The 11218-nt window shown below is 59.1% G+C and overlaps 1 protein-coding gene across 1 annotated transcript; it reads left to right on the forward strand.

Annotated features, from left to right (window-relative positions):
* Positions 1 to 7917, forward strand: CA4 (carbonic anhydrase 4). Its single transcript, XM_065897509.1, has 8 exons — positions 1 to 86; positions 4339 to 4392; positions 5360 to 5515; positions 6247 to 6392; positions 6512 to 6610; positions 6878 to 6941; positions 7061 to 7227; positions 7621 to 7917. The coding sequence occupies exons 1-8, from the start codon at positions 29 to 31 to the stop codon at positions 7813 to 7815; spliced, it is 939 nt and encodes a 312-aa protein (XP_065753581.1). The 5' UTR covers positions 1 to 28; the 3' UTR covers positions 7816 to 7917.
* The last annotated feature ends 3301 nt before the right edge of the window (positions 7918 to 11218 follow it).

The following is an 11218-nucleotide window of genomic DNA, read 5'->3' on the forward strand; positions in this document are numbered from 1 at the left end:
CTCGGCGGCGTCGCCACTCCTGCGCAGGATGCGGCTGCTGCCGGCGCTCCTGGTCCTCGCCGCCGCCCGGCCCTGGGCCCGCGCAGGTGAACGAGGGCTTCGGCCCCGGGACCCCTCGGTGGCCCTTCCGTGGCCCCTCGGCGCTCGGGCCCCGCGCGCCACGCCGAGGCTGCGCCCGCGGGCGATGGGGCGGCGCGGGCGGCGGGAGCGGAGAGGCGCGGGCGGCCGGGCGCGGCGGGCGCGGGGCAGCGGGTGCAAAGCGTGTGCGCGACTGCGGTGTGCGGGGCCCGCGGCCCTCCGCCGGGCGCCGTGCGGGTCCGGGGCAAGGATGCGTCTCTGAGCCGCCGCGGCGCACGCTTCTGTTTCTTACCCTTTCTGGTGTTCCTCCGTCTGTCGTGGGTCGCTGTCCGTCCCGCGGGGGCTCAGTGCTTGGTGGCTGCCCCCGGCCCGGGGAAAGGACAACAAACTGGGTGCGGTGGGGCCCGCTCATCCCCGCTTCCCACCCTGGGTGCCTTGTCCCCGGACGCTGCCAGCACCCTTCACCTCCAGAACTGTGTAGGGAGCCTGGAGGGGGACATCCGGAGACCCGAGCCAAGCCGGTCTTTCCGGCCGGGGTGATTTTCGTTTAAAGATTAATGGTGAGGCCGAGCTCTTAATTATTCGCCTATGTGGAAGGTGGCAGGAGAGGGGTGTTAATATTTGATAAAGAGCTGAAGGCGCCTCCAGCGTCTGGGCACAGGGATCCAATCTGGCACCTTCTCTGCGACCCCACGGGGAGCCATCTCCTTGGAAGGAGGCCCCCATCTGCCAGTCCCCATCTCAGCTACCCCTTGGATGGTCCTTGGGGTCCACCTGGCCGAATCTCCTCTCTAAAGCTAGATGCTCCTCTCTTGGAGTCATGCGTGAGGGCTGAGGGTGCCCGCAGCAGCAGAGAAGGAGACCCTTAGCTGCCCCATGGTGGGGTATGAGGGGCATCCCGCAGCAACCCCCGGCCTCTTCCTAGGAGAGGAGGAAACAGAAAAGGCGGGATGTGAACATTTTTACATGTAGGGTTGGAGGTCTGAAACCTACTTAAGCCGCTGGGCTTGTAGAAAGAGAAATGCTTTGCAATTAATGCGGCTGCTTTGTAGCTGTGTGGCTTTGGGTCACTTCCCTCCTGGGTAAGTCAGTTTCCTCCTTGGGTAAGTCGGTTTCCTCGCTTACAAAACAGAGAGTAATCTGACTCAGGTATTGTTCTGAGGATTCAAATAAGATGGTGGGAGTAGGTGCTTAGTGCCGTGCCTGTGTGGCACATAGCAGGCATTCTGTAGCCACATGGCCTGGGCCCCGCCAGCCAGGATTCTCTCTCAGCCGCCCCCTCTCACAAGCTGTGCTCCCCTTAAGGGCTGGGGCTTTCTGACTGGGAGCTGCCGAGGGTCCTGCCTTCTCCACCCCTCCCCCCCGCCCCATTTCATCTCCTAGGGAACCTGAGGCTGGAGAGTGACCAGGCTGTACATCGACGTCCTCAGACCATCTGCTGACAGGGAGAGAGGAGGGGAGAGGGTCATAGGCCCCTTCAGAGTCCCAGACCTAGCCAGGAGCTGCTGAGACTTTGCCCAGGGCATCTTCGGGTTTCGCTGAGCTGGTTTTCAGGATTCCTCCCTCCCCCTGGAGTGGGAGGGTGCGGTGAGCAAGGTCCACCTGAGAGAACTTCTTCAATCAGCTCTAAAGCAGGGGCCTGGGGTGGTGGGTACGTCAAGGGTGGGGGACAGTGGCTGGGTGACTGGCGATGGTCGTTAGTTCTCTCACTCCATCTCTGGTCCGGGCAGATGGACTAGGCAGCATCTGAGCTTGGAGCCAAGACCTGTGGGTAGCTCCTCTCCTTCCCAGGTCCTCTAGGAAGTGGCCTGAGAGAACTGGCTGGTAATTATCTGTAAGGGCTGCTCCCTCATGAACCAGTACAGGAGTCTGAGCTGCTCCGTGACCCTGCCACCACTTGCCTAAAACCCAGCCCCTACCTTCAGCCTTTGGATACAGACCTGACCCCCAGCCTTGGCCTCATCAACATCACATTTTCCCGGCTTCTGCTTCCTAAAGAGGGTAGGTTCAAGAGTATTCAACCAAGCAGGTCAAAAGTCTCTGTGATTAAGACAGTGGATCAGAGGTCACCATGACAACCCTAGGAGCTGTAGCCAGAAGCAGGGAGGAGCAAATTCCTCTGAAAAGCTCAGCCTGGACCAGATGGGCTCCAGGGAGGCTGACAGGGATTCCACCCATCAGAGCTGGCTCCTGAGGGTTCCGGCTCAAGCCAGGCTTCCCCTGAAAACAGCTTCCCCCTGGGTATCAGTCACCAGCAGGGGCCAGCTCTACCTTGGAGTGCCTTCTACCTTTCAGGACCTCTGAGACCCAGCAGAATCATAACAGGAAGCCTTTCACGGGTGCAAATGACCTCCCATCCAGTGTGTCCTTAGACACTGCCTCTGGGAGATCAGTGGCAGCTCCTTCTGCCTGAGGAAGGAAGGAAGAAAGTGGGCTCAGAAAAGTTAATGAACTCTCTTGCAGAGAATAAGCAAGAGTCAGAGCCAGGACTGGAGGCCAGGTGGTGGGCTCCAGCATCAGAGTCTGCCAACACGCAGAGACAGGCCTGGATGGGAAGTGGCCACTGCCCTTTGCAGAGCTCACCCTCGTCAGGCTTCCCCAGATGCAGCAAGTCCCAGGGTCAGCAGAGCCCTGTCCCGGGCAGGGGGTGGACTGGCCAGGGGAAGACACTGCAGGGACTGTTCATCTCTGAAAGAGGCTGTGTCAGCAAAGTAGGCACAGCATTTGATCCAGACCTGGGAGACTGGGAAACCCCAGGTGGCTCTGAAGGGCCCAGAGTGCGGGGTGGCCAATTTCCTATAGGTGCTCCGTCTCCTGGCCTTCCTCCCAGCCCCTGCCGAGAACCTGCCCCCTCTCCACCCCATGCCCATTGCCGGGACCCCAGAGGAGGTGGGCTTGGGTGGGGATGGGTGTGCTCAGGCTGAGCAGGAAGCTCTGCTTTTCTTAGGAATTTCCTCATCCCTGAGTTCTTTCCAGCTCACTTCGTTTCTCTCCTTGACTTTGGCCATCTGTGCCCTGACGGGAGGCTGAGGAGGGGAGGGAGGGAGGAAGCCAAGGACAAGGGAAGGACTCGTCAGGGACTTGACTAAATTCCAACTGCCTGGAGCACTCTCTACCGTCTCTCATTTAATCCTCCCCACAGTCCTATGAGGTGGATGGTATTAGTTCCATTTTACAGACAGCTAAACTAAGGCTCAGAGAGATTAAGTGACTTGTCCCTAAACCCATAGCTCCTAAGTGGCCCAGCTAGAATTCCAGCTCTGATCAAATGCTTTGTCCGCCCTGCTGGCACAGACTTTCTTTTAAAAATCAATAGAGTAATTTTAGAGCAATTTCAGGTTTACGGAAACATCAAGCAGAGAGCACAGAGAAGAGGGTTCCCATGTGCACAGTTTGCCCTGTTGTCAACATCTTGCATTAGTGAGCTATATCCATGATGCAGCCTTTTTTCAGAGATGTTGGTTCTCCTGTCCGGAGGCAGAGTGGGGGATTGGAAGGCAAGTCTGTCTGGTCCCAAACACCAGGACTGCAGGTTGGAGGGACAGGGGAAAAGACCTAGCCGCCTTCCTCCCTGCAGGACTGTGAGAGTTTAGACAAGAATGGGTCTTAATAGCACAAGAGGGTGTGTTCCAGGGAGGGACCAGCCTAATCTCCCTCATCATCGCATCAACTCTGGGAAAGGAGCCAGGCTGAACGTGGCTGTATTGTCCTGGGGGGCCTCCTCTTCCCCTCTCACCAGCCTCCCTTCCAGGTTTGAGGGAGGGGATGCAAGGAGGGAGGAGGAGGCTGATGATCAACAGGTAGAGAGTGTCCAGGCTAGCCCCTGGGGAGAGCTGACCCGCCTTGGAGGGCCCCTCCAGGGCTCCTGGCTGTCTGGTCTGCCTTGTCTGAGGACAGTGCCCTGGGCAAGGGGACCAGTGGATTGGCTATGGGTCAGGGATGCCTGGAGCCTGGCTGTTTCGACTGCCTCCTTCTCCATCCCTACAGTTTCTTCTTAAGGCTCCTTCCCCTGGGCCCTCTGTCCCCCAGGATGGCACCCCAGGGATGCTCTATCCCATCCCAGGCCAGGTTCTGCCTCCAGGGATATTCCCAGCCTCTGACCCACTGTGTACACACACACACACACACACACACACACACACACACAGAGTTGCTTGTGTGCACACAGTTCACCGGCACTCATAGAGACAGACGTGTGTGTACACAGATACACTGACATGCTTCTGCACAGGCCTCACATCCTTCCTTTCTCTGTTCCAGGGTCACACTGGTGCTACCAGAATCAAGTCAAACCCTCCAACTACACCTGCTTGGGTAAGTGCAGCGAGTCTCCAGGTTGAAATGGAGACGCAGGGAAGGTGGGAAGGATGAGGTGATGGTGGCCCCAGTCCGATATCAGCTCCTAACACACACACACACACACACACACACTCTCTCTCTCTCTCTCTCTCTCTCTCTCTCTCTCTCTCTCTCTCTCTCTCTCCTGGTGCTCAGGGCACAGGGAACATAGAGTGACCTGAGTTTTTACTGGGACCTCCTGTCGTCGTCTCTGACACCAGGAGAGTCAGCCCTCTGGTCCTCTGAAATAAGGAGCAGCATCAAAGGGAGAAATTCATTTTGCTCCTCTCATAACACAATGGAGAGTTGATTCTGTTCCAGTGACACCCCTGCATGTGGGCCTGGGTGGCGGTTCTTTGTACTTTTTCAAGCGCTGCCCAGTTTCCTGCAATCTGCTTTCCTCCCACCGTTGCTGTTTTGGTGACTGGACAGTGCTCCCCAACCCCCCAGCCCCGCTCACTGGTGTGGGAGGTCCTGGGTGCCGGGGGCTGGCCTCCCCTGGGGCTCCCTCCCTGCCTCCCAGGGCTCAGACAAGGCTTAGTGTCAAGTCACGGGGTCCTTTCACAAGCGGCCCTTCCAGGGGACTCTACCGCTTCCACACACTCTCCCATCAACCTCCTTTGAACTTCGGAACCCCTAGAAAGCAGGTTATCACGGAGCTTTCCTTTCACAGCCCAGCATCTGAGGTGGTCCCCTACTCCAGAGCTCACACCCTAGTCCTACCCTGTCCACACCACGCCTTGCTGGTTTTGTGTGAGTGTGAGTGTCTGAGGAGGGAGAAGGGTGAGGGTGGAGTTCTGTGCTGGGCATCCCCCCAGCACAGCCTGCCAGCCATCCAAAGACCTTGCTGCCTTGAGCTGGGCCTGACCTGAGTGGGGTGGAGGATGCCACACCTCGGTGCCAGGCGCCCCTGACTCCCAGCCCACCCTCCCTCCCTGCTCAGGGCCGGACCAGTGGGGCGATAGCTGCCAGAATGACCGCCAGTCCCCCATCAACATCGCCACCGCCAAGACACTGCTGGACCCAAACCTGGGACCCTTCTCCTTCTCCGGCTATGACAAGAAGCAAAAGTGGGCCGTGCAAAACAATGGCCACTCAGGTAGGTCTCAGATGGGCTGGATGCAGGCCCCGGACATCAGGGGCACGGGATCCTGGGACCCAAGTTCCCCAAGGACTGGAGGGTTGGGCTCCTCCTGGGAGGGCACACCGGGTTGTCCACTTTTGCTGAGGAGAGGCTGAAAATCCCTGGGGGGGCGGGGTGGGGAAAGCAGGGTGGACTTTGGAAAGGAGGGAACATTCTATCAGTATTTTCAATCCTGTATCAGAGCAATCTGTAGTGGGGGAGGGGACAGGTTCTAGGAAGAAGGAACAGCATGGCACAGAGGCGTGAAACAGCTTGGGGTGTTCAAAGGGCTGCATGTGGCCCCATGTGCATGGAGGACAGAGCGAAGCTAGGAGGGGCCAGAGCCAGCACAGGGTCAGTCCAGCTGGGCCTGGGGCAGGTTGCCCAGGGCTGAGGAGTTTGGACGTGGCCCTGGGGGCATTGGGGCACCACGCATGGAGGGGGTTGAAGCACGGGCAGGACCGGGCTGAGTTGCATGTTTGGGCAGTGAGGGGTGTACAGAGGGAGAGGCAGACAGGGAGGCCGAGGAGGGGGCCAGGGGAAGGTCCAGGCTGTACCACTGTTCCTGTCCCTTCAGGCCCGGGACCTTAGCCTGTGAAGGGTGCGAGGTAGGAGAGAAGGTCCTGCCTGGATGGAGCTGGGATGAGGGGCTGGGAGAGGCTGGGGGAGGTGGGTGCGAGGACTCTGCCTGCTCCTGTGCCCTCCAGTGATGGTGTTGCTGGGGGACGAGGCCTCGATTGCTGGAGGAGGACTGGCCGCCCGGTACCGGGCCAAGCAGCTGCACCTACACTGGTCCAAGGTGCTGGACTGGGGCTCGGAGCACAGCTTCGACGGGGATCGCTTTGCCATGGAGGTGAGGGACCTCTTCCCAGGTGGATGCCTTGGCTGGGCTCTGGGTATACTTGCCTTGGGCAAGAAGGAGGGTCCAGCACCCTGACGGGTTCTCTCTCCATCCCTCTCACCCCTTACCAGATGCACGTGGTACATGAGAAAGAAAAGGGGACATCAAGGAACACGAACCAGAACCAGGACCCCAAAGATGAGATCGCGGTGCTGGCCTTCATGGTGGAGGTGGGGCTGCCATCCCTCAGGGCTCGAGGGGCTGCTTCTTAGGATCCAGAGACCTGGGATCCCAGCAAGGCGGGAGGGGCTGGAGAAGCTCCGACTTCCCCTCTGTTTCTCAGTGACTTGTACCTCCCCATGTGGGGAGCCCAGGGCCTTTGAGGGCCTCAGTCCCAGAAGCTGCATGCCTGCCCCACCCCAGACTGGGAGAGTGAACTGGTGGTCTCCACCGGCTCCCCACAAGCCTCTCTCAAGCCCCTTTCCCTCCTGTTCCAGGCCGGATCCAAGAATGTTAACTTCCAGCCCCTGGTGCAGGCGCTGTCTGACATCCCCAATCCCAGTGAGTCAGGACCCGGGAGGCGGGGGGCTGGGGGAGGGGAGAAGACTTCTTCCTACAGAAGAAGGTCTGGATGGTGGAGGAGCCTGTACTCTCAGAGTGAGGTGTGTGAGTCTCCCCAGATATGAACACCATGCTGAAAGACAACATCAGCCTCTTCGACCTGCTCCCCAAGAAGGAGAAACTGAGGCACTACTTCCGCTACCTGGGCTCGCTCACCACACCAGGCTGCGATGAGAAGGTGGTCTGGACCGTGTTCCAGGAGCCCATTCAGCTCCACAAGGACCAGGTACACGGGGCCCGGCCGAGGGTGCAGCCTCCCCTGCGTCAGGTCCTGGAAACTGTCCCTTTGTGGGGGGCCCCAGGCAGTCTGGGGCTCAACAAGCCCCCAGGTGAGGCTAATGCAAGCTCAAGCTTGAGAACCACTGTTCTCTGGTAACAGTGATGATAGTGGTAGTAATCACAGGCCCTCAAAGCCCAGAGCTGTGAGTCCCCTCTGCTTAGGACACTCATGGGAGCTGAGCCCCCATGGATGCCAAGCACTTTACATCCCTGATTCTTTTCCTCTGCACAAGAACCTGAGGGGGCTCAGAGAGGCCAGGCGACTGGCCTGAGGTCACACAGTGAGGAGTGCAGCTCCGCCAGCTTCATCCCTCCCTGCTGAGCCCTGTGCCTTCCACAGATCCTGGCATTCTCTCAGAAGCTGTATTACGACAACGAGAAGAAACTGAAAATGACAGACAATGTCAGGCCCCTGCAGCCCCGGGGGCAGCGCCAGGTTCTCAGGTCCCAGGCCCCGGGACGGCTGCTGCCCTTGCCGCTGCCTGCCCTGCTGGCCCCCGTGCTCACCTGCCTGACAGCAGGTTTCCGCCGATGACGACTCATGTTTGGACACCTGACCTCTGGTCTCAGCCCTTAAGAGGGCTTGAGCCTCTGTTCCTCAGGCTTCCCGGGTTGGACTTTGGTGATGATTAAAATAGGGACATGTTTTTTGGGAAACCTCTCTTACGTCTGTTTTTAGTTCCCACAACTACTGCTGCCCTGCTCCCTCAACCCACCCCAGCATGCCAGGGTGGGGCCTTAGGGCCTGGAGATTTCTTCTGAGCCGGCACCCCTCCCACCTTTGTGAATTCCCCGTTGACACCCCAATTGGAGAGATGCCGAAGGGACCTCAGAGCTCCAACCCAGCCACAGCTGGAGAAGTTCCAATCCAGCCTTTCATTATATAATGGGGGAAGCTGAGGCCCAGAAAGGAAAGGAGGCTGGGTGGAGGCCACATAGTGAGGCCACGGCAGAGCCAGCTGAGAGCCGGCCAGCACCTTCCGCCCTGTACTAGTGGTGGAGAGTGCAGGTCCTGTGTGGGTACAGCCTAGGTGGGGTGGGTAGTGGGGTTCATTTATTTGCCCCAGTGTTTCTTGAGCATCTATGTTCTAGGCACTGGGGCTGTGGCAGGGAATGAGACAGACAAAATGCCTGTCCTCCTGGAGTTCACAGTCTAGCAGGAGACACTATAAATAAAGAGACACATTGTACACCGTATCAAATGGCTGTGGTCAATCAGTGGGAAGGGGCATCCATCAGAAGACTTGCAGGAGGCAGTGGGGGGAGGCCACCTGGAGGCCAGCAAGTGTTCATGCATGGAGGGAGGGAGGGAGGGAGGGGGAGAGAGACAGTGGGCAAGTGAGGAGGGTGGGGAGGGGGAAGGGGGAGAGGGGAGCAGGGGCCGTGGTGCAGGGGCTGCAGGGGTGAGGCGTACGGGGAGCAGTTAGGACTGATGCCTCATCCAGGAGCTACTGGGTCACAGGTGAATCCAAGGGTCTTTGGTCCTTGAACTTAGGAGCTTTCAATGAAGGCACACCTGCCCCACCCCAAGATCCTGTCTCTAATGGCTTTTCCCTTTCTGGGGCCCAAGAAGGGAGTGAGACTAGGAGGCGGCAGGTGCAGAGAGGAGGGTCCAGAAAACAGGGAGAAAGAAATAAGGGCCCCACAGGTGGGTCCCAGGCCAGGCTGGGCCCTGGGGGCCAGGGGTTGAGGGGCCTCAGGCTCCGGGACCTCGTCATCCAGGGCAGGGCTGGAGTTTTGGAGGACCGTGAGATGGATTTTAAGAATGGATTTTGGGGGCTTCCCTGGTGGCACAGTGGTTAAGAATCTGCCTGCCGATGCAGGGGACACGGGTTCGAGCCCTGGTCCGGGAAGATCCCCCATGCCGCAGAGCAACTAGGCCCGTGTGCCACAACTACTGAGCCTGAGCTCTAGAGCCCACGTGCCACAACTACTGAGCCCACGTGCCGCAACTACTGAAGTCTGCGCGCCTAGAGCCCGCGCTCCGCAACAAGAGAAGCCACAGCAATGAGAAGCCCGCTTACTGCAACCAAGAGTAGCCGCAACTAGAGGAAGCCGGTGCACAGCAAGGACCCAACGCAGCCCAAAATAAATAAACTTAAAAAAAAAAAAGAAGAATGGATTTTGGAGGAGCATGAGAAGAGGGGAAGAGGCCAAGAATGGGCCTTGCTGGGTGGCGAGGGGCCCTGGGGCCGGGGCCAGGTCAGCTGGTGCAGAGACAACCTCTCTGTAACAGGCTTCCCGTCTGGAGGTGATGAGATAGATTCCCACAGGAAGACGCAGAGCTAGGTCAGCACACATGGGATTCCACTACGGACGCTGGAAGCCCTGGCTTGCCGTTGGTCTCTGGAGGGGGGCTGGTTGGAGGAGGTGACCTCTAAGCCTTCTCCCACTCAGATACCCTCAGAGTCCCTGACCACCCACAGCTAGGCTGAGGGACGAGGGCTGCTCCCCTCCATAGCAGCCTCCCTCTCCCTTTCCTCCTTCGTGACCAAGAATAAGCACCCCCTCCCTTCACTGCTGACCACACAGCCAGCCTTGGTGGAGGTGTTGGTATTACTGTCACTATGGCAACAGCAGGCAGCTTGTGTCAGCAGGGGGTGTGTGGACACGAACCTGTTCTCTTTGGTTCCCACGCAGGCAGGCTGGGGGGTCTAAGATCCAAGCTGCGCCCTCCTCCTCCCCTCCCCCTTTCAGGCTCAGGGCTCTCAGAAGTCTGAACTGCCCCTCCCCACCAACTACACCCTCAAGGCAACGTTCAGTGAATAATGTGGCAGCAGAACCAGGAAGTCCCAGCTCTTTTCTAGCAAGTAGGGGAGACTGGGCCTCTCCAACCCCCGGCTGCTGCCGGCACACGACCCTCCCCCCCCCGCCCCCCGTCGCCGTCCCTCTGACCCCGCAGTAATAAACCTGGCCAGTGGGGGCCACAACGGGCACAGCTTGTCCCCTGCAACTGGAGGCCAGAGCAGGTGCTGTCAGCGCTCGACTTACAGCAAGGTCACTGCTGGCCAGTCACCCCGGGAGAGGGCAGCCCCGCCCCTGGAATTGGCCCCTGCGCCCTGGAGGCTGAGGCCAGTGAGCTGTGTGTGTGCCCCTGAGAGCCTCCTCTTCTGAGCAGTTTCACTCCCCTGCCCCCGCCCCCCACCCTCTGCAGACCCCTTCTCTGGAGAAGGTGCTCTAAGCTCCCTGTGCCCAGCCAGCCTGGCTCCTGACACAGCTCCCCCAGAGACGATGGGGGCTACCAGCAGCCCCCAGCCCTACTTTCATTCACTCCTGAGTCCCTGCATTGGGTACAAGAACGTACACACACACGAGCACACACACTTCACTGCGGCCGACCAGGGCTGGGGAAGGCTCCATGGCTGAAGGTTTGGGTCACCACCTGACTTCTAGGTCCCTTAGCACAGAACATGTGCACGTTCACTGAATGCCTGCAGGAGCCGCCATGGGCCACATGACAATCCTATAAGGGGGTATTTCTCCTGTTGCACGGATGAGGTTGCTGAGGCACAGAGAGGGGTTAGGGGACCTGTCAGACCCCGGGGTAACTTCTCTGCGTCTTGGGCTCCACGGCCAGCTTTCTCTCTGACAGTCATCCAACCTCTGGAACAGGGCGGGGTGGGGTCTGCAGCACGCTGGCCCACCCTGTCTCCACATACTGCTCTGTATCCCTGATGGGCTGTCTCTCTGGCCCCCTGTTTAGATTTGGCACCTGGGAGGGAGCCAGGGGCTAAAAATACTCCCCATGTGTTTAGATGATTCTTAGAAAATAAACTTCCCCATCTTGGCTCTCAGCGTGCACACTTGCTGGCCCCGGTTCCTGTGGCTCTGATCTGCCAGTGTTGGGAGGGGGATAAGGGAAGCAGGGGGTGGGGGGAGTAGTAGGGTCTGTAGGGGCCCAGAGTCAAGGGTGGTGGTGGTGGACGTGCCCAGGCGCA

The sequence above is a fragment of the Phocoena phocoena genome, chromosome 19 (genome assembly GCF_963924675.1).
Source record: "Phocoena phocoena chromosome 19, mPhoPho1.1, whole genome shotgun sequence".
NCBI lineage: Eukaryota > Metazoa > Chordata > Mammalia > Artiodactyla > Phocoenidae > Phocoena > Phocoena phocoena.

Excerpts from the sequence above, each read along its gene's own strand:
- CA4 (XM_065897509.1), top strand. The coding sequence starts at position 29 with ATGCGGCTGCTGCCGGCGCTCCTGGTCCTCGCCGCCGCCCGGCCCTGG. Across the intron at positions 6,611-6,877 it reads TGCTGGCCTTCATGGTGGAG|GCCGGATCCAAGAATGTTAA; the intron begins GTGGGGCTGCCA and ends CTCCTGTTCCAG. Across the intron at positions 7,228-7,620 it reads TTCAGCTCCACAAGGACCAG|ATCCTGGCATTCTCTCAGAA; the intron begins GTACACGGGGCC and ends TGCCTTCCACAG.